Below are 26,273 nucleotides of genomic sequence, written 5' to 3' on the forward strand. Positions count from 1 at the left end.
AGCCTCTTGTTAATTGATTGTGGACTTATGACATCTTGTTTTTAATGGAGCTCTTGTATTACGTCAACCCCTATAAGTTGGCAAAATATCAAAAATTATAGATAATGTTAAAACTTATTAAGGTGGTGACATTTTTCTATTCAACGGATCATTTTTCGCCTTTTTGGCTTGCTTTGTAGTGTCTCACCTAAAAATTGTTCTCCTAAAGAGAAAGAGATAAAGGAAACAAATCGTTCAATTTAGATTATTTACAAATTACTTACTATTTTGTTTTATTTAGAATATTTTTGGAGCCTGATCGATCTAATTGTGTAAAATCGTAAATTATTAAATTATATCACCTTAACTCGATGATAATTTATTCAAAATTAAATTCTATGGAGTATTTTTCTTAAGTTAGCTTAGACTAGGGGCGTGTTCGGCGGTAGCTTTTGAGGTAGCGGGTAGCGTTTTGGCCGAGTCAAGACGCTACTTGTAAAATTTGTAAGTGTTTGGCGAGGTAGCGATTTAGGTAGCGGTTAGCGGTAGAGGTAGCGGTTGAGTAGCTTTTATCAAACGTTAAAATTAGTAGCGTTTAAGGTAGCGGGTAGTGTTTGACAAATTTATAATAAAGTTTTAAATAATATTTCACCTTTTATTTTATTTTATAATATCAACCGCTACTTTTACCGAACACTCATATCAGTTACCCGCTACCTTTGACAGCTAACCGTTACCCGCTACTATTGACCGCTACCCGCTACTGAACCGCTACCTGCTACCCGCTACCGCTACTTTTGCCGAACAGGGCCTAGAGCTAAGAAAACAACAATGACATTTTATAAAACCGTGTAAATGTGAGCAAGATGGGAAATATGCCAACATGTCATCCTTTTAAAATATGAAATGCTCAATTTCTGGAATAAAAAGTTACACCCCAGATATCAAATCGATCAAAAAGTTCAAAAAGTGAAAAGAAACAAAGAAATAGTGAAAGATAAGTGCTAAGATATTTGTGATCCTATGTAGAGAGAGTAGAGATGGGATGCACCTAGAGACGGCGGATGTGGCGGGTTGGGTGGATCATGGGTGGGTCGTGGGTCGGAGATACTTCACACACAATCCGCCTCAGTTAACTTAGGATGGGTCGAGTTTCGGGTTGTGTCGGGAAAAATGGACACAAACATGATGGGTCCTGGTGGGTTTTGCGGGTTGAGTGGGTCCGATGTGTTTGGTGGATTACGCGCACATTTTATTTCTCATATACTTTGTATTTCGTATGTAAGAAATTTAAGGTGTACGCCTCATACAATCAGCGTTGCCAAATGATTTCTTATCTTACTAAAATGAAAGAGAACATAGCAAATATATGACACTTAAACTATCAAGGTCGCTAATAGTAAAACACAAAAAGATGCAATCATACAAATAATGAATCAGGGAATATCTCTCACATGGTCGTCAAGATCGGATAAAAATCAAAATAAAGCCGAGCGAAATCAGAACTCACCAAAATATGGTACAACAAATGAGAATGACCAACCCAAATCCGTCACAATTAACCAATTTAACATAATCCCACATGATAAGTCTATTTACCTCTTTCTCTGTCTCGATCTCCACTCTTGAACTCTTGATGTATTCTTATTCAAATGTGATTTTCTTTGTAATTTTGAATAATTTCTCCAAAGTGCAAAGAGTGCCACATAGGTTTTAAACCAATCCTTAAAGAATGTCATGTAAATGTATAACTATGCAAGTAAAAATTACATATCTCCCCTTAAAAATTGTTTAATTATACACATTTGACAAAGAACATTGTCAACCCCTCAAAAATACCAGAGCCCTATGGACAAAATTGTTGCCTGTTATCACCAATATAGACCTACAATTTGGTACAACCGTACAACTATATCTTATGTTTCAATCATTTGCCCTATAAATTTCCTTTGCTTAATAGCAACTCCTCCACAAAATTTCGCCATTTACCGGGACTTATGTGGAGCTTCCGATTTCCTTCTGATGTGCCTTCTCGGCATTGTGAATCCGGCTCTTAAACATCTTCAATTCTGTTTCACATCTTTTCTTCACCTGCAACCGGTAAATAAGGACTTAAATCACTATATACAGATTAAAAACTTAGGGTTCATATTTAACAGAATTTACAAAGGACAAACAGTTTACATACCCCTTGCCAAGGAGAAACCCCGTCTGCTGATTCGCCCTGATATAAACCACATTTGACAGTATCAGTAACTTTTATTCAAAGGAAATGAAACAGAAAAGGAAGAAAATTTACCTGGTTACCGAGTGATGGAACACGTTTATGAAAAATCCATTGAGAATCTACAACTCCTATTTTCTCGTATGCAGGCTGTTTTTTAAGCGTAAGCAAAACAACAAAGACATTGTAAATCAGTAAAATCACACAAAACAATATGAAGTATACATTTGGTGTATTGAAAGATTGAGCCAATAACCTCTACACAATTTCGAAGGGCAAAGTCGATGCCCCATCCATGGACCAAGTCATTCTGCAATGTTTTTAAGAAGAATTATGTCCATGTACTTAAACACATAGCGAAAATTAATGCACCTAGTTATGCAGTAGTTGTTTTTCAGTAATACAGACATGATTTGATCCTAAATCTTGGGAATCACCCCTAAAGTCTTTACTAACTAAGTTAATTAGCCTCCACAATTATGAATACCTGAAGCATATGCCAAACGCAACGCCATGCTTCTCGAGAAAACACTGGTGCCATAATCTCTACAAATCTGTATTTATTAAGATCAGTATTCAGTTACCCCTATTGTGCAAATGTATTTTCAAAACAAAATCGGGTTTTGAAGAAATAGAAATTGTTCCTTAACAATACTAATCAGTTTACTTACGCGGCACAAGGGGGTAGATGTGGGTCTTTGCACCATTCTGGTTTCTCCTCTGTTTCCCTGTAAAGTGCACCCGAAAAACAACCAGAGAGTCAATCTTTGGTAAATTGTCATAGAAAGACCGAATTTTGTGGCCAAAAAAGATTGCTGTGAGTACTTGTGAACTTCACTGTCATTTTTTTTCCTTGTTATCGGCCATGTAAATGGACTCTTAGGATCAACACCAGGTTGCGAAATCTCCAAACCGTGTTTCTTAACCAATTCAACGTATCTGGAAATTTAACCAAGTTTAAATGATGAAAGCTACACACACAGTAAACAGCTCAAGACATTATAGTATATTATGATACATAAAGAGTGCTAACTTTTCAGAATCAAAATTCTCAACTCCCAAATCTTCATCCCAGATAAAGATGTAATCATATGGTGCTACAATGTCAGGATGTAGAAACCGTTTTGCATACCACCTTTTACCACACAATGAAAAAGGATTAGTATGATATGATACATAATCTGAATCAGTAAACCACAGCCTTGTAAAAAAATACAGAACTACTGACCATTTCGCCTGTTTTCGGGCACTAACATGGATGGCGCGTTTTGACCACTCAAATTGATCCCACTCAGTTGTCTTACCATCGTAATGGAAGAGCAGAATAGTGAAGTTTTCTGAGAACTGTGCAACCATAGAAAAAAGAACATAAAAATCACTACAACGATGAAGTTAAAAGGGCTAGAAAGTGGTAGAAGAAAACCTTTTTAACGGCTTTGTCAATGTTTTCCCTCATATCTATACCAACTGTGAAGGTTACAAGATACTTAGGTTTGCTTTTCAGATCCTGCAAAGCCATTTTGAACCAGCATTTTTAAACAAAATTCAAATGTCCAGGAAAATACACATAAATCTTTGCAATTTTTATAAGTTGTTTAAGCATGTTCACACATACCTCACTAGGAAGACCCCATAGTCTACGGAGATAGAGGTCAGATGTAGATGCAACTATCCCTGGCGGTAGTCTCTCTGCTCCTCTGGGATGTGATTGGATCCATTTTGGTATCTGATACTCAATGAAAATTCATAACAAAAATGTTTTAGTTAATTATCTCAAGTAATAAGACCTTTAAAAGACCATTTTCATATACCAGAACGAAAATGCCTAAAAGCAATAAACAGAAAGCAAATTATACAGAAGAATTTGTCAGTATCAGTATGAAGAATTTGTCCGCAATGTATGGCACGAATGAATTTTGTTTCTGTAAAACGCTGTGTAACAGGAAATATTACTTGTACAATAGAAAATTGTGATTATTGGACAAACAAAGTAGATTAATGGAGATAAAACAGAATTCTTCACTAATATAGAAGTTCAAGGAGATGATAAGTGTTCCTCCGGCACCAAAATATATGCTTGAATATGAATTTTTCTTATCAGACATAAAACTTTAACGGGGTGTTTGGTTTGGGGATTTTAGGTATGAAGTATGGGTTTAGAATAATCTAAACCCATACCATGTGTTTGGTTGGAAATTCTAAGAGTTTTAAACCTATACCTCAAACCCAAAAGGTATGGGGTTTAGAAATCTAGAGGGGGAGGTGGGTATCGCTCATACCTTTACTCCACGTATCAAACAAAAAGAAAAAACTCATCCCCAATTTGAACCAAACATATGGTATTAAGAATCAAGTTCCAAAACCATACCACCTTGATATCATTCCTGATTCCAACCCATACCAGTTTGTGAACCAAACGTACCTAAGGAATTATATCCAACCAAAATCATCAATCACAAGAGAGCAAGAACACAATTACAAACTATTAAAGCAAACTCCTATCCTCATCTCTGATTTTCTTAGAACTTAACATGTACAACAACAACAAAATCTTAGTTCCAAAATGATTTGGGGTCGGCTAACATGAATCGTCTTAAGAGATCGTCATTGTGACAAATCAAATCAGAAAGGAGTGGGAAATATTATAGGGGATAATAAAATAAATAAAGTTTAAAATAAATATAAGTAAAATAAGCACATTTCATACTAGCATTTTAATAAATAAACTAAAATAATTTATTTTTTAAAAAACACGCAAGTGAAAGTAAGAGAGTCAAAAAGGAAGATGTATAAGTCAAATGAAGTCATCAACGTATATTGTCTCCCTCTACTTTGTCATATCCAACGCCATATTCTCTTCAATCCCATATAGGCTCATATCGTGCTCAATCACCTTCCTCCAAGTTTTCTTAGGTCTTCCCCTACCCCTTGCAATTCTATCACTTTGCCACCCTTCTAGCCTCCTAACTGGGACATCACTTGATCTTCTGCTTACATACCCAAACCATCTTAAACGATTTCCCGTCATCTTAAACTCAATCGGTACAATCCCTACTTTCTTCCTAAAAATCTAATTCCTCAAACGATCCTTTCTTGTATGCCCACACATCCAACGTAACATGCGCATCTCTGCCACATTCATCTTATGCACGTGGCATTGTTTCACTGCCCAACATTCCGTGCCGTATAACAACGTCGGTCAAATTGCCGTGCGGTAGAATTTTCCCTTTAATCTTTGGGGCATGCCTGGATCACATAGTAATCCCGTTGCGCTTTTCCACTTTAACCAACCTCCTTTGATTCTAAAACTTAACATGTAAAATAATAAAATTCTATCAAATTATAAGCAATGAAAAATATGCTTTGGAGTCAGAAACTTCATGTTAATAATATAATTTTATCAAATTATAATTACAGCTTTCAAACATGTAATGATAAAGAACAGAAAAAGTTACCTTTGTTGTATCATTTAACACTTGATTTTGTTTAACACCATCGCTCAGTTGTTGTACAGAAAAGGGCCGAATTGCCAAAGGAAGGCAGTTCATGACTGGATTTATCTGTATTTTTGAGATGGATTGGAATGAATAATACTGAAATCAAACCAGAAAATGTAAAATATATTTTATGATTGGGAAATTAAATAGAATTGCATACCTTAGAAACTGAAAAGAGTGAAATACAAACACCAACTATAAATCCAATAATAATTCCAATGAAAGTTGTCAAAATAAGTCGCAAAGAATCATTCGGTTTTCTGCTCCTCATTCTGCACCACCCAGCAAGGTTCAAAATTAAACAACAATTTTTTTTGAAAGTTTGAGGTCTTTTACCAAGGTTTCTCATTTTTCTAATTCTATTTACTATCCTGATTAATTGTGTATTAATCCAAGCAAAGACAGAGAAGGCCTTTTTAATTACAGTTCAAGGAAGAATCTTCAGTGATATGTTACCATAAAGAAAAGATCAGAAAATCATACATTTAGACAGACAAAAGGAAACATTAGAAATATTGATTCTATTAAGAACATAAGCTTTAAAAATTTCCATAACGAAAATGATAAAGGTCGCAACCTTTAAGCCATGTCACAATGATGACCTGACATGCTTATGTGTCATGATTTAAACTGGAAACTAAAATATTTAACTTATATAAACTATTATACATGTTTCCAAAAAAAGGTAGGAAATCTTCATATTTTCATAGTAAAAATATTGCATTGATAGTAAAAATATTCCGATTGAAACTTATTGAAATTATAATTACTAAGTGATTTATCATAACTTATTAGACTTGGATTTTTTTTTCTTTTCTTTTAAGGTGAGGTGAACAGACCCTTACTTAACCCAATTTGATTGACATGGAGTTTTACTTAACACAAATTTGATTGGCATGGAGTTTTAAGTAAACTAAGCCTCTTGTTAATTGATTGTGGACTTATGACATCTTGTTTTTGCGATCATGGAGTTCTTGTATTACGTTAACCCCTACTAGTTGGCAAACTATAAAAAATTATAGATAATGTTAAAACTTATTAAGTGACATTTTTGTATTCAACCGATCATTTTTCGCCTTTTTGGCTAGCTTTGTAATGTCTCACTGATTTACTGTATTATTACATTATCAAATTGTTCTACCTCCGTTCCTTAAAATAACTTTTGGAAACGGAGATAGTATGTAAAAAGTTAAGTTGAACTGAAATCAGTAGTGGTTTATACAAAATTAAACTCTACGGAGTATTTTTTTTTTCTTAAATTATCTATCTCGGTCTCCACTCTCGAACTCTTGATGTATTCTTATTCAGATGTGATTTTCTTTGTAATTTGAATAATTTCTCCAAAGAGAAAAGAGTGCAAAGACAGTCCTAGCCACATAGGTTTTACACCAATCTTTTAAAAAATGTCATGTAAATTTATAACTATGCAAGTATAAATTACATATCTCCCCCTTAAAAATTGTTTATTTATACACATTTGACAAAGAACATTGTCAACCCCTCAAAAATACCAGAGCCCTATGGACAAAATTGTTGCCTGTTATCACCAGTATAGACCTACAATTTGGTACAACTATATCTTATGTTTCTATCATTTTCCCTACAAATTTCCTTTTGCTTAATAGCAACTCCTGCACAAAATTTCGCCATTTACCGGTGTACCGGGACTTATGTGGAGCTTTCGATTTCCTTCTGTTGTGCCTTTTCGGCATTGTTAAGCCGGCTCTCGAACATCTTCCATTCCCTTTCACATCTTTTCCGAACCTGCGATAATAAGGATCAGCAACACTTCAACACCAATAAGAAATCACTAGATAAAGATTAAAAACTTAGGGTTCCGTGCATATTTGGGCAAATTGTTTTTTACCACCTAAAATAATTGAAAATTTGTTTTTTACCACCTGAAAAAACTAAAACTTGCATTTACCACCTAAAAAAATTAAAACTTGTTTTTTACCACATGAGAATGGATAAATAGATGAAACTGTTATGTAAGAGGCCATAATAACGGTAATGTGTCTGATATTTTCTCATCTTCCACAATTTCATGTACTTCGTATATAACTATTTTCTCTTCCCCTGCTTCTTTCTTTTCCATGAATTCACATAATCTTTCCTCCCATTAATTCACGAAATTGAAAATTCAATGGCACTAAAGAAAGGAAGGTAAAAGGAGAAAAGAAAATCGGGAGAGAGTGTGTAAAAATTTGGAGGGAAATCAAATTAGTGGGCCCCACATAACCTTTTCATCTACTTTTCCGTTTTTAGGTGGTAAAAAATAACTTTTAATTCCTTTAAGGTAGTAAAATACAAGTTTTAGTTTTTAGGTGGTAAAAAGTAATTATTCGGTTTTAATAGGTGGTAAAAAAACAATTTATCCTTCATATTTAACAGAATTCACGAAGAACAAACAATTTACATACCCCTTGCCAAGGAGAAACCCCGTCTGCTGATTCGCCCTGACATAAACCACATTTGACAGTATCAGTAACTTTTATTCAGAGGAAATGAAACAGAAAATGCAACAGCAAAAGGAAGAGAGAATTCTTATACTTGAAGAAAATTTACCTGGTTACCGAGTGATGGAACACGTTTATGAACAATCCATTGAGCATCTACAACTCCTATTTTCTCGTATGCAGGCTGTTTTTATTGCATTAGCAAAACAAAGAATTTTAGTAAACACAAATATTAAGTGTTTTCTGAAGACACATTTGGTGTATTCAAAGATTGAGCCACAAACCTCTACACATTTTCTGAGGGCAAAGTCGATGCCCCATCCATGAACCAAGTCATTCTGCAATTTTATTGATCAAACATAGTCTAGAATTAGAGCATGCAGTTAAGAATAAGAAGAATTATGCCCATATTCCTAAGAGCATCTACAATGGTAAGCTAATTTGACAATTAGCTTGTTATGCCACATAAGATTTCAAGCTATTTCATTGTCTAGCTAATTTGTGCTCCAATGGCTAGCAACTAGCTTGTTGTTTAAATTGGTCCCACTTGTTCCACTTGTCAATTTATTATTTGGAAATTTTGGAAGCTAGTTGCCAAGCAAATTAGCTTGTTTAAGCTAATTTGCTTAGCCAAGCTAATTTATTATTTTCACTCCAATGGTCTAGCTATTAGCTTGAAACTTTTATAAATTTCAAGCTAGTCCCTAGCTAAAACCATTGGGGATGCTCTAACATGGCGAAAATTAATGCACCTAGTTATGCAAATATGAATCGATCCTAAATCTTTTTATTTACCCCTACACACTTAGGCAAGCTAAATTTAGTAAAATTAGGCTTAGGCACGACAACCTGTGGGTTTGGGCCCTGTTTTGAACTTTTCAGCCTGGTCCAGCCCGACACGATGTAGAGTGGGCCTGGCTCGGCCCACGGAGGGAAATGAGAATGACCAACCCAAATCTGTCACAATCAACATTTTAACATAATCGCACATGAAAATCTGCGATTATGTTAAACATTGTTGGGATTTACCCTTAAAAACTTTATCAACTAAGTTAGTTTTCCTCCACAACCATGAATTTAGACAGTATTGTATACCTGAAGCATATGCCAAACACAACGCCATGCTTCTCGAGAGAACACTGGTGCCATAATCTCTACAAATCTGTATATATTAAGATCAGTTACCCCTATTGTGCAAATGTATTTTCAAAACAAAATCGGGTTTAGAAATAGAAATTGCTCCTAAACCATACTAATCAGTTTACTTACGCGGCACAAGGGGGTAGATGTGGGTCTTTGCACCAGCCTGGTTTCTCTTCTGTTTCCCTGCAAAAGTGCACCCAAGAAACAACCAAGAACTCAATTTTCGGTTAATTATCAAAGAAAGACCGAATTTTGGTAAACTATCTCATATAGTTATTACTTGTGAACTTCACTGTCATGTCTTTTCCTTGTCATCTGCCATGTAAATGGACTCTTAGGATCTACACCAGGTTGCGAAATCTCCAAACCGTGTTTCTTAACCAATTCAACGTATCTGCACATTAACCAAATTTAAATGATGGAAATTTAACCAAGTAAATAGCTCAAGACATTTGAATACAGAAAGAGTGCTAACTTTTCAGAATCAAAATTCTCGACACCCAAATCTTCATCCCAGATAAAGATGTAATCATATGGTGCTACAATGTCAGGATGTAGAAACCGTTTCGCATACCACCTTTTACCATACAATGAAAAAGGATTAGGATATGAAACATAATCTGAATCAGTAAACCACAGCCTTGTGAAAAAAGTAAAGAACTACTAACCATTTCGTCTGTTTTCGAGCACTAACATGGATAGCGCGTTTTGACCACTCAAATTGATCCCACTCAGTTGTCTTACCATCGTAATGGAAGAGCAGAATGGTGAAGTTGTCTGAGAACTGTGCAACCATAAAAAAAAAAGAACATAAAATCACTACAACGATGAAGTTAATGATATGCTAGGAAAGGTGAAGGACTTGAAGGTTAGAAGGAAACCTTTTTAACTGCTTTGTCAATATTTTCTCTCATATCTATACCAACTGTGAAGGTTACAAGATACTTAGGTTTGCTTTTCAAATCCTGCAAAGCCAATTTGAACCAACATTAGAATCAAAATTCAACTGTCTAGGAAAAAACACATCAATCTTTGTGCTGATTACGTGATATATCAGGAGGGATTATTCTTGCGTGGACCCTGGTCCACAATAATATTAGTGTGGACCAAAACCAACCAATATTTTTTCTCTAATACCCATTTTACGTACATAGTGACATTTATTGTTCATATAGTGACTATAACACCAAATGTTTTAGATATAGTAACCATTTTTTAATCATGGTAGCTCTATGTTTTAAAATTGAATTGTGACTTAAAATCACATTATTCAAGCACAATATATATCAACTACACCAATTTGATGTTTTCTTCATAATAATCATAATAAACATGCCAAAATAAATGAGAAACAAGTTGTTAACTTTGTTTTAGGCATGGACCAGGTGAATTGAAGAATTATATTATCAGGAGATCTTTGAAGTTGAAAATACACTCATGTTTCTTACTTTGCCTTCAGAACATCACTCAGAATCCATTAATCAAAAAGTGTATGTGAGAAGCAAATTAAACATCATTTGTCAAGCAAGTAGTAAGCATGTTGACATACCTCACTAGGAAGACCCCATAGTCTACGGAGATAGAGGTCAGATGTAGACGCAACTATCCCTGGCGGTAGTCTCTCTGCTCCTCTGGGATTTGTTTGGATCCATTTTGGTATCTGATGATCAATAACAAAAATCTTTCAGTTAATTATCTCAAGTAATAACAACTGTAAAAGACCAGTTTCATACACCAGAATGAAAATGCCTAAAAGCAATAAACACAAGTAAATTATACGGAAGAATTTGTCAGTATCAATATGAAGAATTCATCCGTGTCATACTGCCTAAATAGCAGTTTAACACGGATGAATTTGGTTTCTGTAAAACACCGTGTAACAGGAAATATTACTTGTACAATAGACAATTGTGATTATTGGACAAACAAAGTAGATTAATGGAGATAAAACAGCATCATTCACTAATTTAGAGGTTCAAGCAGATGATAAGTGTAATATATGCTTGAACACAAATTTTTCTTGCAGAAAGTAAGCAGGAAAAATTGAATTGCTTATCAGAAATAAAACTTACAATCATCAACCATCTAAAACACGGGATAATGGGAATGGCAACCTTTAAGGAATTAAATCAAACCAAAATCATCAATCACAAGAAAGCAAGAACACAATGATAAATGGTTCTTCTTAGCATCCAAGTATATTGGGCTCAAGAACACAATGATAAATGGTTCTTCCCAAAACAGTTTTAAAATCTACGAATGTTATTTGTAGAGCCTACTTGTGGCATGGAAAAGCAGCTTGCAATGTCCCTGGTTCTGTAGCCTGGGATATCATTTGTCAGTATCAAAGGTTTAATCAGAGGCTTGAGAAATGGAAACTGCTCCAAATTCAGAAAAGGGGTTTATAGAACATGTTTTGTAGCTCTGATTTACCAACTGTGGCAGGCCAGAAATGAAGTTTACTGCCACCAAAAATTAGTGTGCATAGACAGTTTCATAAAGAAACTAAAAGGAGATGTCAAGTATAGATAATATAGTGCTAATCCTAGGATTAGCTCTCAAGATAGAATTTGGTTTAATAACATTTTTAAATGATGTATTCTTTTGATGTAATTAGGTCTTTTTTAGGCTAGTATGCCTAGAGCTGTCAAAACGGTTACTCGAGTCGGGTCTGGTCATCTCGGGTCTCGGGTCAGGTCGGGTCATTTTATCATCCGGGTGCAGGTCGGGTTCGATCAGGTTGATTATTTGTCGGGTCAGTTTTTTACAGCTCTATGCCTAGGTTTTGGTTTTGTGGTTTGGGTTTTTGTACCAGGGTCCATCCTAGATGGTTCATGGACTCATGGTGCCCTCTCCCCTTTGAGTTGTAAAAAGATGTTTGGGAATTGAAATATATATCTAAACTTGCTTACCCAAAAAAAAAGAGAACACAATGATAAACTATCAAAGCAACTCTCCTATCCTCATCCCTGATTTCTCAGGCTTAACATGTAAAATAATAAAATTTGTATCAAATTATAAGCAATGACATAAAAGTTACCTTTGTTGTATCATTTAACACTTGGTTTTGTTGAACACCATCGCTCAGTTGTTGTACAGAAAAGGGCCGAATTGCCAAAGGAAGGCAGTTCATGACTGGATTTATCTGTATTTTTCAGATGGATTGGAATGAATAATACTGAAATCAAACCAAAAAATGTAAAATATATTTTATGATTGGGAAATTAAATAGAATTGCATACCTTAGAAACTGAAAAGAGTGAAATATAAACACCAACTATAAATCCAATAATAATTCCAATGGAAGTTGTCAAAATAAGCCGCAAAGAGTCATTCGGTTTTCTGCTCCCCATTCTGCACCACCCAACAAGGTTCAAAATTAAAAAACATATTTTTTTGAAAGTTTGAGATTTTTTACCAAGGTTTCTCATCTTTCTAATTCTTTTTTACGATCCTGTAATTGAGTATTAGTAATCCAAGCAAAGACAAATAAGGCCTTTTTAATCACAGTTCAAGGAAGAATGTTCAGTGATATGTTACCATAAAGAAAAGATCAGAAGATCAAAGACAAAAGGAAACATTAATTAGAAAGATATGATTCTATTAAGAAACGAAATATTAATTAGAAAGATTGATTCTAATTAAGAACATAAGCTTTGAAAATACCCATAAAAGCAACAAAAGAAAGGCAAATATACAGATTGAAGTATGAACAAAGAACAAAGAACAAAGAACACAAAGCAAAAGTGTTATATATGTAAAAGAAAAAGAGCATAAGAAAGTACATAACAAATTAACAACTAATAAGCATCAATTCATGCATTCTACCTTGGAAGCCAAAAATCGCGGCCACTATGTGACATACAAACAACAATTTCAGGTACTAAATCACCAAAGTAATCTCAACAATCTTCTACCCTTCAATACTCAATTTCAATGGAGCCAAACGAACGAAAAACGGACCATGAAATATTGCAAAAAACGCACTACCTATGAAGCAAAGGACCAAACAAAACTATGAGCATGGAGTACAAGACCTATCAATTTATACAAGTAGAAGCAAATCAATCTTATGAAAGATAAAGACAAATTTTTTTAGCCATGTGCTTTTTAAAGCTTTAATTTTTCTACCAAGTATTAAACAAGCAACACCATTAACAAGCTATCGTGTGATCATGAATCTGAAATTTTGGCAAGTAACCCAGAAACTAAGTTAACCATTACCCTTTTGACCAAAAACCCTTGTTACTAAATTAAAAATATGAATAAATTTCCCATATCCCAAAAATTAATATAAGTAAACTGTAACAACAACTATATATTAGCAGAAAAACATACCAAAATATCAAAATAAAATCAGGAAAACGTATAAAATAAGTTACCCGACAATCAGTCTTCTCTTCATTGAAGCACTATTTAATTTTCACTAATTAATGCAAATTTATACTCAGACAACCTAGAACGAAAGTTTTGTTTTCCAGAAAACAAAGAAATATTGGAGTTTCCGTGATTAATTAGAGTTCTAAACTGTAACAACAACTAATACTATATATTACCATAAAAAAGTAACTTCAATTATTTATCATGAAAAACGCACCTCAAAATAATTTGAATTCACAAACTGAAATCTTTTTCTTTTTTTCCAGGGAAAATGCGGGAGATTAATTATGTGGGTAGTGATAAAATCACGAGAAAACAACACCCACTTCGGAAATAAATCGAATTAAACAAGATTTAGCACCCTTCTCAACAGAAGATTTCTGTTGAGAAAGGGCTTTAATTTTTTTTAATTTTTTTTTTCTGGGGATTTCTTTTCTCACAATGTTAATTTGATTTGAGGTGTTTAATTCTCTCGTGATTTGAAGGCAACAATTTCGTGGAATTTCTCTCTATTCTTGGAGAGATATAGAAAGAGAGAACTTTCTTTTTTGGGTTTTGATTATTCTTTGTTGTGTTTTCAAATTCTATTTGCAAGTTTGGAAATTTCATAAGGGACACAGCGCGCAAATATATGGTACCAACTTTTGTTTTTTTAAAAGAGGTTTTACTAAACAGTAAACACTAACTCTAATAAGTCAAGATTTAAAAATATGTCATTTACATTTCAAATCGGTTAGTTACCTTTGTGGATGTAGGTTGTTAACTATTTTAGTTGGTGAAGTTTGAGAAACGGAAGTCTTTGAATTTTATGTTGTCATTATTCTTTTATTGCTTTTCAAACGTCAAATTAAAGATAAATTTATCTCGGGATATTATGTATATTTGCATATTTTTGATTTTTTTTTTTAACTAAAGGAGAAAATAATACTCCGTCCCTTAATACTCGACCTGTTTTGATTGGACATGATTGCCAATGCACAACTTTGACCACCAATTTCTTTAATTACATATTATAAAAACTTACTCCCTCCGTATTTATTTAAGAGATACACTTGGTCGGACACGGGTATTAAGAAAAAGAATTGAATGAAATAAAGTAATAAAACAAGTGGGGTTGAGTAAGTATTTTAATAAGAAAAACAAGTGGGGACCATGTCATTTTAGAGAGTAAGGGGTGGGAGTGGGGTGTAAATATATTATTTAATTAGATGGTGAGGTTGATAAGTTACTAAAAATGGCAAGTGTATTTCTTAAATAAATACGGCCGGAAAAGGCAAGTGTATCCCTTAAATAAATACGGAGGGAGTATAAAATATGAATATTTTGAAAATATATATTAAGATGAATCCAACAATATATTATATACTAACATTTGTTTTCATATACTAGAAATAAAATAGGGTCAAAGTAAATTATGTGAATAGTGTAAAAAGTCAAAATGGGTCGAGTATTAAGGGACGGAGGGAGTACTTATGTGGACTTACTTTTTTTTTTAAAAACCTAATATGGACAATGAACAAAAAGTGAAAAATATTAAGTGAACAAAAAACTTCATATTAAGGTTAAAGACAATGAACAAAAAACTTCATGATTGTATAGTTTGAATGGTATAACATTTTTTTTATTTTTTTTTTTGGACAAAGAGGACAAGGAAACAAAACAAAACCAAACAAAATTAAAACGTAAGCGAAATAAAACGCCGACGCCTAGCTTGACCTGCCAAAATATGAGCCTTCTCAACCAGAGGACGAGCCACCTTGCGAACCGCAAAAGCCGACAGAGAGTCCAACAAACTCCGAATCTCAGCAAGGGACCAGGAAACGGAGACAGGACAAATGATAATACGTTGCAACAGACGAACCAGAATAGCAGAATGGTATAACATTTGGTATGGAGACTAATTGGATTAGACTCCTTTTAACGTGAATTCACCGATTTTAATTTCGATTTTGTTAATTTATACCATCAAATGAGTACGTCAGCAAATACAAGTGGTGCAAATAGGAATCGATTCATGGAACTTTTGAATTTTGAGTAACAACCTTATGACTTCACCAATTGAAACATGTTAACACTAACTAAAATAAAAAGATATATTAAACTACACTAAACATAAATCTCGTAAGAAATAAGTACACGTTAATAAATACAAGTACTATTAAACTACACTAAACATAAATCTCGTAAGAAATAAGTACACATTAATAAATACAACAAGTACTACGTAATTAACCTCAACAAGACACGTATATACTCATTTTGCTTAGAACAAGGGCCGTACTTTTCTTATACGCATGTTGCATGGACTTGCATCCATTACTACGGTCTACGGAGTAGCAGTCACACAAACCAACAACATAGTATTTTACGGAGTACTCAACTAAGCAATTCAATAACTAGAACAAACGTTAACCCCTTGCAATTTATATTTACAAGTATTATAGAAATAATTGAGAAATAGATAGAATAATAATTATACAGATCTAACAAATGTTTTTTTTAAAAATAGTATTGATTTTTGGGAAAACTTCGACCTTTTCTTTCTTTTCTTTTTTTGACAAACGCTAATTTCAACATATTAATACAGAAATAAAATACACATTAAAACTAGAACATTACAAATTACAAATATAATTGAAGCTCTGCTTGTTGGCCTTTGATCTTCTCCTCCACCTTGCACATTCACATTTCTTTTTTCACTTGGGATGAAGTTTGGGCAATAAACAGTAAGGAGAACCCCGGGATTGTAAAACCTGAAAGACGACAAAAGAAACAGAAAGATGGCAATTTCACGAAATGGTTGCAACGATCTTGTAAGCAGGGGGAAATGCTCACGAACAAACAAGACACCCTCAAGAACGGTTACACGAAGTCCTCTTGTTGACCAAGAGAGACTAGACTTAATTAACATGCTATGAACCCCCTACCTTTTCATTCGGGGAGCAGTATTCGGATAAAATTTTATGAAGGTAATGAGATTACACCTCATCAACAACCTGAACCGACCAAACCTTTTCTTTAAGGTATAATGTAGAGTGGACAAAAGAGCCTGATCTGATTGTGGCCCGAAAATTTCACGTACGGAGAATTTTTGGACTTTCAACCTTTCGATGCAAAGCCTGAGCCAAAAGGAATGCCACGTTGACCCGAAGCCCTGCCCAGCCTGATCATTATACCCGAATGGGCTGCATATTTTTTGCCCAATTGCCCTATGGGTCACGTTAGTCGCCTTTATGATAAGTCAATAGTTGTAGAAAGTAGAAACCAAGATTGAATGGTGGATTTGAACCGAGATAAGTAAAACAATACAGTATTGACTAGTTGGAATTGGCCTAATTCTATATGCAGATCTACCTAAATTTGCGTAATGTACACTATGTATCATACATTCCTGGTTCTAGAATTGAAGGTTGAACATTGACATTGAAATGTCAAAGACTAAATAACTCAAAAATAAAGCATTACTCCGTATATGCCTGTTATGCTATGTTTGCACGTTACAGGAGGAAGTTTGAGCAGCTGAATGTTGGCTAACCCGTCTTACAGGGTCTAGACGCTACAGCGGGACTCTGTCCTCCTGCACTGAACCAGGTTACTTGAGAGTAGACCTCTTCAATGGGCTGGGGCCCAGTAAAAGCCCGATCTGACAAAAATTTAGGATATGCCCGGCCCGTTGAACAGGTCTACTTGCTTAGAGGTTTCCTTCCGATTTCTCAAACTTTCATTTATAGAGTAATAATAATGCCTGAAACTAATTTATAACTGTCAATAATTTATAGTTACAATGTTATCTAGATTTATAACACACCAACATACAAGAGATTTCCTGATACTGCAAGGAGGGGTTATTTACAGGTCGCAGATGCTCTGCTTTGTAATGAGAACATATTACTACAAGAGGACTATACATCAGAGAAGGGTTTCTTGAATAACCAAACCTTCTTATGCCCTGTCAGCTGGAGAGCACTGTGATTTATGAAGTCGAAGAAGGAAGCCAAATCTCCACTCGGGTCCCACCTGACCCGAGGGCAGCATCTGTGTTCCGAGGAGAGATGACACGGAGGACACAACCGTAGCTTTCAAGTATCTCTCGTGCTACTGTGAGTCCAGCAATAAAGTTCCATGTCATGTTATCTTCCATCATCTGCTCTGAGAATAGTTCTTCCCCAAATGGTGTTAGCGCACGCATCTGTGTCTGCAGATTTACAGGAAGCAAGTGAGTGCTCAGACTTGTCACCGGGAATTAAACAGCAATAGTAATTGTTATCCATGTTAACTTAATGCATGTAAATCTACAACGTAGCAGGGAGACTAAGGCCCTGTTCTTTAGAGCTGAACGCTCCTGAACTGTACTGAACTGAAATGTACTGAACTGAACTGTCAAATAAGTCTTGAAACTAAAAAGAACAGGGCCTAAGACTCCCTTAAGATTACACAATTGAGTCCGGAAAATGTCCAGCTATAAGAAAATCGTCTTTCAGCAAATATATGCTTGATTTTAAGAGGTTACGACATTGAGACAATTAATTATCTTTAGACGGAGGGGGTAGTTCAAAAAAATACAGAGATGATGTTACCATGTAGTGCATATCTGGGCCATCATCATCAATGACAACAAGAGCACCACCTGCAGGTGCTGAAACAGAGACAATTTCAACTCTTCCTCCAACATTTGTGCGCAAAAGTGCACCCTCTAATAGATTGCTGAGGGCCTGACGCAGAGCAGGTTCTTCAACAGCAACTGGCAGGAATTGGGAGAATTCACTTAATTTCAAATTACGCTTCTGGTTTTGAGCAAGTGGTTGTGCAGCTCCAACCAAATCCACCACTATATCAGAAACATTGCACGGTCTTCCTGACAAGAGCAAAGAACATAAGAAAACGGGAAATTTTCTATAAAAAAAAAGAGAACAATAGCAAATCCAGATTGCTCATCAAGGAAGAACACCGTTCGGTATTGTTTTTTGTTTCCAGTTCTCTGTTTTTCACAAAACTAAAAACCAAATTATGAAACCACAAAAAGTAGTTTCCAGTTTTTTGTTGTCAGATTTCAAAATCAACATGATTAATTTTTAGTTCATGATTCAATCTCAATCATATGACTTCCAAAACCAAAAACTGGAAACTTACAGTGATACCGAACGTGCCCTAATCTATTCCTCTTCTATCCAAAAGCAAGTGCTAATGAACTCCACATAATCTCCCGTATAGAAAGGACCTTAATTAATCGAATGCCACAACTCAAAGAAAAAACTTCACAACAACATGGCCTAGTGGTCATGGAAAAAAGCTAGAGGCCTAGGCCAAGGGGGGTTGGAAAAAAGAAATAAGAATCGGTGCTACATGTACCTGATGCTATGCTGTCGTAAAGGTGCTAGTGCCAATGGTGGCATGGGCATCTCTGAATCTTTGATAGACAAACTTAGAGAACGTTGTTGATCAGACTCGTTAGAGTATCTGGTCTTATCAGCAGATGTGTGAGACGGCATATCCTTTGGTAACTCAAACGTTCTCATTTCAGGTTGAACATAAGTCAAGCCATCCATCTTTTTTAATGATTCTTCATTGAACCTCATTATGTTAGCCTGGAAATATATGAATGATGCAGTGAAATGTTGCTTCTCAAAAGCATAAACATAGTTTAAGTATAACAAGAAATTGCTTAAACCACTCTGCTTTTCACGCTATGGAAAAATGAATGGTGAGTAATTATGCAACCAAAACAGGACACCATAGCGATCCCAAGAAAATGGCAGAGCATGGTGTCAAAAAATACACAAGAAGCAGAAATCTGGTTACCAAGAATACAACTTCTGCATTAAGTACTGCACATTTATAAATATGGGAAATAAATGGTTCCTAACATGAATTAAAAGTATCCTCCAACCTAAAATCGAAATCTAACCAAGAACATGCATCACCAAGTAAGCCGACAAAAAGAAAGAGCTCTGCACATAAATTGTAGAAAATTCCTTGTTGAGGATATTATTGACTTATACTCCGTAATATATTAGAAATATAGGAAAATATGTTGTAACACTTACAGGCTAATAAAACACCTTATTCAACAAGGATATAAATAAGAATCATATTAACAAAGTTTTCATGCAGACGATCTGGCCCTTTTAGGAATAAGGCTTTGGCTTTGTTGTTTGTTTTAGACAGAAGTTCTGCACAAGACTGAAGTGGGAAACAAAATAAAAGCCTTTCTAATTTCTAATCCCGAAAAAACTCAAAGGCCTGTATATAAGATAGATAGAACAGCCTGATCCATCAGTGGGTCAGAACTGAGTCATTAAAAGAACAGCCTCAAACCCCATAAAAAGGTTTCTTCTTCTTCTTCTTCTTCTTCTTCTTCTTCTTCTTCTTCTTTCCATAACATCATGTTAGCTAAACTTTTTTTTTTAAATCCAACAAATCAACCCTGCCCTAAAGCTGCCCGGCCCTCATGCGAACAGGCTAATCCTAGTAGCCACTGTACAGGCCATTGAACCCAATTATGGGAAAACATTAAAATAAACACATGATAATCAAACAATTCTTAACAAAGCTGCACATCTGAAATCCATATACCAGCGGATTGCATGTATGTAGCAAAGATTCCTTAGCAATGGAGGCTCTGAAGGGGGATGGAAGAGAGAGAAAGATAATAGAGTCAAATCAGATTCACCGATGCTTCAGCTTCTCTTCCCTAACTTCTTTAGGTAAGGAAACCAGCAAAAGAACTAGCTTGTAATACTTGAGAAATCCCAAATGTCTAGTCTTTTTCCTACCTCCAAGGAAGAGAATGATAAAGGAACTAAGTCAAGTCACATATTTGCAGGCTATGCACCCGGGTGTACCATCCAATTTGCGACATTTTTGTTAAAACTCTAAATACGCAAGTACACAAGTCAGTCAAACATAGAAAAACGGGAGAGAAATTTCTCACCTTATAAGCCTAAAATTTTCTCCTTGGATTGGCAATAGTTTTGAGATTTGGACTTATGAGTGTTCTTACTTTCCTTCTTCAAGGGCGCAGCCAAAAACATTTACAATATTGGAGGCACACATGGCGATAAACCCGAGTTGGCTTCTTCAAAATTTTGAGCCTTTCATCATGGGGAGTTAGAACTTAAAAGTCGTGTAGCTCAAAATTAAATGGGGCTTATTAGTTATTATGTCTGAGGCATACGGTAGAAACCCCATGTATACTGCATGTGTGAGTCCCACTCCTAGAATCCTCCCTTTGCTAACTGGTTTTGGGTTGAGCTAGCTTGAACTTGTACATGACCTAAATGGCTACAACCCTGACAGCCTAGGTCACTATACAATTGAAAAGCTCGCAAGTCGCAACATTTAATAATCCTTACCAAGCATTCTCGTTGCCTAACAAAGAGAGATAAAGACATCACTCTGAAATAACATGCCAATCAAGTACAAACACACAAATTATTGTCATTTAATTCTTTGAATGAAATATTCAGCCTCACAATTTCCCAACTTCACCTACATATAATGTTAGGTTCTCCACCTACAGATTTCCTCATCCATTCAATCCATCAGCAGTAGGATATATTAGACCGACACTACTTGCTGCAGCATATTTCTGCATTCATTCTGACTTATTTGACAACCAAACACCCCATTCTCCAAATTTTCAGAACCATCAATAAAATATCTCTACTAGAAGAGAGCTAGATCACATGATGTTATATTCAATAAGATAACCGGAAACCTTATCAATTCGGCATAATTCCAGTCATCTATTTTAAGCTATGTTCAATAACAATGTTCTCTAAATGGGGATCACTCCCTTCATATTTAAGGAAACTGGAAAGAGCCCAGCAAAGCCAAACCTTAACAACTACAGATTAGCAGATTAATGACTTTCCATTCTCAAATTCATGTTCTTCTTCCCCCGAGGAAGACCAATGAGTTACATAAAATCAGTGATGGATTTATTGACATGAAATTGTAAAGCACGAAGATTGGAAAAAAGCTAAATCAAAAGTCAAATTAATATAACAGAGAGAGGGTACACCTTGGTCAAGAGAACAGCATCCTGCAGCTGTTCCAAAGTGTCACGTATACGATCACCTTGGACCACTATGTTTTCAACAATGTCATGAGCAATCTGCAAGAGCAAAGTCATCAGTTTACACTGGCAACTAAAAAAAGGAACAAGACAAGGTAAAAAAACATAAATCAGGCCTTAGGAGAAGAGAATATGCACCTCACTTCTTTTAATTTGAACTGACAACAGTTTAGATAGAGTCTGTAAGCTGGACAATGGCCCACGAATCTGATGATAATTGGACAAAACATTACACATAATGAGTTCACGTGGGGTCATCAAAGAGCAAGGTTTTGAAAAATGAAAAAGGGAGAAAAAAGATATCATACTTGTTCAACAAGATTACTCATCCGGATGTTATTTTGCCAAGATGTTTGTTGAAGCAACATTGCTTTCTAGAACAAAGAAAAAACAAGTTAAAGACAGATCCTGCAAATAAACTAAAAGCTAGATTTCTTTAACCAAAATGAAGGCATAATTTTAGAAGAAAAACACCTGCAGTCTCACCAACCATCTAGTTACAGAGTTTAAATTGCAGGTGTGACTGTGAATTGTGATTGTAGTAACGATCACAAATCAAAGAAGCGTAATATAATGTGCTGTCGCAAAACGGAAATTAGCAGCTTATAATCAAATCCATGCCATCAATGTAATATTATCTTTGAATAGAAAACCTCCCTACACAGGCCGCTGCTCTATTGGCTCATTTGCTTCTCTTTCTTTTTATTGAGCAGAAAAGGGATTTTTCAGTGCAGCGACTTAATCCGTACAAAAAAAACAACCCAAATTGCATCGAGGTCCTATGTCTACAGAACGGAACTGAAGAAGCGATGCAGAATTGGAAGGACCAAGCAAGCCCCGACAAAAGTAAGTCATCAACCCTCCTAATATCCTAAGACTCCTAACACAACCCTCCAGATTTTGAACAAATATAACCTATACAGAAAATTCCAAACAAAAGACCATAACATGCATAGAAACAATTGACAAGATCCACACTCTTTTGCCGAATTTCCAGCTACTGGACTTCATTAACTGATGGTGTGAAGTATTCGGTATTCCACAGCTAGCAGCCTTATAGTAGCTTCATCACTGAAACTATATATGAAACCATTTTTTTCATGGTCACAATCACTCGAACTGAACTGTGTGGAAAGGTTAATGTAATGTTCTATGATCATTAAGAAAGTGCATTTGGTTCTATTATCATGCAATTTTCTTGCGCACACTTTTTAACTTCATAATCCCAGTGTCATAGTCATTGGGATAAAGGGTCCAATCAACTGCCTGAAACATGTCATTAATGATACCTACCCCTCACTGGTCCCTCTTAAACAATAATTGACTCAAAACTTTTTCTCTTAAAGGGTTCAATCAGCTGTCTGAATCAATGCTACTACTCACACCACATGCCCCCTCATTGGTCCTTCCCAAAGAATTTAGCTACATATTTGTGCTTTATTCCCACTTTATTTATTTATTTTTTTAAAAAGTCTCACCGAGTTCTTCTTAACCCACCCCCCTCTCCTTAGGATTCCATGGTTCTTACTCTGCACCAACGAAACCACCAACCACTTATCAAGGTACTGATCTTCAACTAAACCACCTTAGGTTTAAAAAGAACTCCAATGAGTACATCGATGTCATGTTTTAACAGGGAACAAAAAATTGAGGTGATAGTGGTCTTTGGACCGTAGCCATAAGGCAAACAGAAAAATGCATAAGCCTAAGACAGACCAATATTTTATTTTATTTTTAGTAATGCTTCCCAAATCCTAATAGCAATTCATATTGAAAAAAAAAAAAACACGAGGATTGATAAAAAAAAAAAATTGCCCAAATATAAGAAAAGGATATTTGCACCTGAAGTCTCTCAAAATGGCCTAGAGGCTAGAGGGAGATCACCTTACAAGCCTTAACCCTCAGGTACCCTTTGAAGTTTTCTATTCAACAACTTCACAACTAAAGTTGAATCAAACACAATAAACTCCTATCCCCGTGAACTTTTGAACTCCAATATATTATTACAATCTCCTACCTCTGTTTTCCTGAGTGAATACTATTCTGAATTTCTGAGCATTCAGGAGAGGGACTACCCATGCGGGTTTCAGTTTTAGTAGGAGAAAGAAAAGTAAAAGCGAGTAGATCTTCCAAAATAAAATGGATGAAAATGGCAAGTGGAAGTGAGTGGATCAGAATCAAGATATTAGTGATTTCTTTCAGGACAGATAGATTACTATAGCATATTTTTACTTCCCCCTCCTTTTACACTCATCATAGTAGTTCCTAGCTAGTACGTGTCAAATCATAAACTATCAGAGATTCCAGTGACAATTAAACCCAATTGGATATGAAATGAATTAACAAACATTCAACATAGATGGAGAAGGAAAAGAGGATGTACACGGAGACGATTACCTGATCCATAACATAAGCCATAGCCAGGGAGCGAGAAATGTTTATGGCATTTAATATCTGATCAGCTGATAGGTTGAAGAACGTCAGCGGATTTCCACTGCATAGTGGGATATCTGTCGCCTTCAAATCAAATGTAGGGGGCAATTTATAGCACTCTTCTGGGAATGGTGATTGTGAAGCATCATGAGACCCCTTTCCAGGCTCCACACCGGGAAGCTCAACAATCAAAAACCCAACAACAAATGGGTGTTTGACCATTGGGAAGACAACAGCTTTACACTCAGGGATTGCCTTGGCCTACAACTCATAAGACAATCAAATCAAAGATAAGTCAATGAAAGATCCCATGTGGAACAAATCAGAAGGCACCTTCAATTTGCACTTTGAATTAAGAAGCGTACTTGCAGGTTAGAAAGAGCAGCTTCAGCACCACGCAGGCCAGCTGGAACACTGAAATCACCAACTAATATGACAATATCAGCCCCATCCACGGATGGATAAAAGGTAACACGTCGGAGTTCTAACCGATCCATAACATAGCTACCAGCAGGCCTCACATAAATCTGCACTAACATAAGGATCATGTAAAAGGATATCAAACAACTATCATATCATAATCCGAAATCAAGAAGAAATCCCAAACATCAAGTGCTCAGCAACCTCACTTAAGTCAATAACAGAACCAGCAGGAAACAAGAGAAACAATATTACAAGGGGGAAGATTGAAGTTAAAGAATATCGCAGTACTTAATCAATCATCTCATTTGCTAGAATAGGGTTTTTCTCTTACCTTAACTCTGAAATTTCTGGTCAGTTTGAAGGTGAATGCAGAAAGAAAACCGCATACATTACTGGAAAATTATAAGGTATTTTAGAAGAAATACAACCATGTGATGAGATATCGGCTGTAATTGTTATCGCAGAGATGAAATTTGGGAGCTAAATGTTCTGAGGATGAATTTATTTCTTTTTTCCTTCCTTTTTTCATTGTTTTATAAATCTTCATTGAAGACCAAACTAATATAACCATATTAGCCCTTTTATTTTCATCTTTGTTGTTTAAAATATCATGATTAACAATAAGCTAAAGGCATTTACCTTAAATCAACAAAACAATAAAACTGAGAAAGCATAAAAAGGCATGGAAATTTAATACTATAGACTTATAGAGTTATCTGGTTGCCAAAAACCTGAATTTTCAACCTCCCACAAAATCGAGGAAGTACTTTACCTAGTCCTTGAATAAGTAGAACACACTATTTACTTCCCAGATCAACCAAACAACTATTTGCACTTCCTCAAACAATTAAATTACAGGGGGAAAACAACTTCTACTATGAGGCATAACTTCCTACTTTCAACCAAACAACCACTTAACCCTCCCCCAAAAAAAACCCCAAACAACATCTTTAACCTAAAAACATTTAATCTTAGCTTATCTACCAGAAATCAAATCACAAACTCAACTATTCTTTCCTATTATGAAACGGGTATCCTATAAAATCAATTTTTTCCAGAAGTTTCAATGAAATAGCTTTAACTAAAAGGAAAGAAGCTGGAAAATTAAGACTTACAGAGAGAAGGGCATTGGGGTCCACAATGCGTCGAAAAAGGGCCAATTGATCAAGGCAAAGCCTTTGAAAATCAGGGCTAGGAAGAACAATCCCTTGAGATTTAGAGTCCCTTACAATTTTCTGGGTAAATTCAATGGGAGAAGAGGAAGCCTTGCGAATGGCAGCAGCCAATGCCGAGGCAGAAGGGACCCACTCCCCTCCTTCTTCCTCCTCTAAAATGGGGTCATTTACATACCGCAAAGTAGCTGTAGAACAAGACGAAGATGAGGAATTAGCTGAAAATGGTGGTTTTGAATGAATTGGGGAAAAGGAGTAGCATTTGAAGCAACAATTTTGGGGTTTTTGGGAATGAAAATGGTTAAAGGGGTTGGAATTAGGGCAAAAGAGAGATGGGTTTGAGAGAATTGAGTGTTGTGGAGTGAATGAAGAAAGTAGAAGCATCCTCACACTCTCTCTATCCTGTTTGTTTGAATGATTGTGTTGGTGTTCGTGAGAAAATAGGCCTCTCAAATCTCAATCACTTGGAGGGAGAGTGGCGATAAG

General features: G+C 35.5%; 3 protein-coding genes across 6 annotated transcripts; all 3 read right to left on the minus strand.

Moving 5' to 3' along the window:
• Positions 1-1,710: 1,710 nt before the first annotated feature.
• Positions 1,711-6,020, minus strand: LOC110792721 (uncharacterized). The gene is made up of 13 exons (XM_056829805.1): positions 5,861-6,020; positions 5,659-5,763; positions 3,819-3,929; positions 3,627-3,710; positions 3,432-3,547; positions 3,237-3,338; positions 3,029-3,142; positions 2,875-2,931; positions 2,691-2,757; positions 2,460-2,513; positions 2,279-2,353; positions 2,168-2,203; positions 1,711-2,070 (listed from the first exon to the last, which is right to left on the minus strand). The coding sequence occupies exons 1-13, from the start codon at positions 5,969-5,971 to the stop codon at positions 1,975-1,977; spliced, it is 1,128 nt and encodes a 375-aa protein (XP_056685783.1). The 5' UTR covers positions 5,972-6,020; the 3' UTR covers positions 1,711-1,974.
• Positions 6,021-7,094: 1,074 nt separating this feature from the next.
• Positions 7,095-14,289, minus strand: LOC110793289 (uncharacterized). 3 transcript variants are annotated; one of them, XM_056829816.1, is made up of 15 exons: positions 13,900-14,289; positions 13,131-13,292; positions 12,545-12,656; positions 12,343-12,447; positions 10,852-10,962; positions 10,184-10,267; positions 9,971-10,086; positions 9,778-9,879; positions 9,583-9,696; positions 9,429-9,485; positions 9,255-9,321; positions 8,444-8,497; positions 8,269-8,343; positions 8,124-8,159; positions 7,095-7,464 (listed from the first exon to the last, which is right to left on the minus strand). In XM_056829816.1, exons 2-15 carry the CDS (start codon positions 13,163-13,165, stop codon positions 7,369-7,371), a joined length of 1,164 nt encoding a protein of 387 aa, XP_056685794.1. In that variant the 5' UTR covers positions 13,166-13,292; positions 13,900-14,289; the 3' UTR covers positions 7,095-7,368. The 3 variants fall into 3 exon arrangements, with proteins under 3 accessions (XP_056685794.1, XP_021853858.1, XP_021853852.1); XM_021998166.2 differs by lacking the exon at positions 13,131-13,292 and having other exon boundaries at positions 13,900-14,288; XM_021998160.2 differs by lacking the exons at positions 13,131-13,292; positions 13,900-14,289 and adding an exon at positions 13,685-13,822.
• Positions 14,290-17,401: 3,112 nt separating this feature from the next.
• Positions 17,402-26,171, minus strand: LOC110793308 (chloroplast sensor kinase, chloroplastic). 2 transcript variants are annotated; one of them, XM_021998175.2, is made up of 9 exons: positions 25,731-26,171; positions 24,558-24,719; positions 24,157-24,453; positions 22,068-22,133; positions 21,898-21,966; positions 21,706-21,798; positions 19,032-19,267; positions 18,260-18,533; positions 17,402-17,877 (listed from the first exon to the last, which is right to left on the minus strand). In XM_021998175.2, exons 1-9 carry the CDS (start codon positions 26,169-26,171, stop codon positions 17,656-17,658), a joined length of 1,860 nt encoding a protein of 619 aa, XP_021853867.1. In that variant the 3' UTR covers positions 17,402-17,655. The 2 variants fall into 2 exon arrangements, with proteins under 2 accessions (XP_021853867.1, XP_021853870.1); XM_021998178.2 differs by lacking the exon at positions 17,402-17,877 and having other exon boundaries at positions 18,372-18,537.
• Positions 26,172-26,273: the final 102 nt, after the last annotated feature.

Source organism: Spinacia oleracea, chromosome 1, assembly GCF_020520425.1.
Source record: "Spinacia oleracea cultivar Varoflay chromosome 1, BTI_SOV_V1, whole genome shotgun sequence".
NCBI classification, from domain to species: Eukaryota; Viridiplantae; Streptophyta; class Magnoliopsida; order Caryophyllales; family Amaranthaceae; genus Spinacia; species Spinacia oleracea.

What these genes read in the sequence shown, in the direction of transcription:
- LOC110792721 (XM_056829805.1), bottom strand. Translation starts at nt 5,971, where the DNA reads ATGAGGAGCAGAAAACCGAATGATTCTTTGCGACTTATTTTGACAACT. An exon ending in TGTTAAATGATACAACAAAG is followed by an intron (nt 3,930 to 5,658) that starts GTAACTTTTTCT and finishes ATTGAGTATCAG; the next exon opens with ATACCAAAATGGATCCAATC. An exon ending in CCCTTCGAAATTGTGTAGAG is followed by an intron (nt 2,354 to 2,459) that starts GTTATTGGCTCA and finishes CTTAAAAAACAG; the next exon opens with CCTGCATACGAGAAAATAGG.
- LOC110793289 (XM_056829816.1), bottom strand. Translation starts at nt 13,165, where the DNA reads ATGTCACATAGTGGCCGCGATTTTTGGCTTCCAAG. An exon ending in GAGAATTTTGATTCTGAAAA is followed by an intron (nt 9,697 to 9,777) that starts GTTAGCACTCTT and finishes GTTAATGTGCAG; the next exon opens with ATACGTTGAATTGGTTAAGA. An exon ending in GTGTTTGGCATATGCTTCAG is followed by an intron (nt 8,498 to 9,254) that starts GTATACAATACT and finishes ATAAAATTGCAG; the next exon opens with AATGACTTGGTTCATGGATG.
- LOC110793308 (XM_021998175.2), bottom strand. Translation starts at nt 26,171, where the DNA reads ATGCTTCTACTTTCTTCATTCACTCCACAACACTCAATTCTCTCAAAC. An exon ending in CTGCTCTTTCTAACCTGCAA is followed by an intron (nt 24,454 to 24,557) that starts GTACGCTTCTTA and finishes TATGAGTTGTAG; the next exon opens with GCCAAGGCAATCCCTGAGTG. An exon ending in TGGCTTATGTTATGGATCAG is followed by an intron (nt 22,134 to 24,156) that starts GTAATCGTCTCC and finishes TCTTTGTTCTAG; the next exon opens with AAAGCAATGTTGCTTCAACA.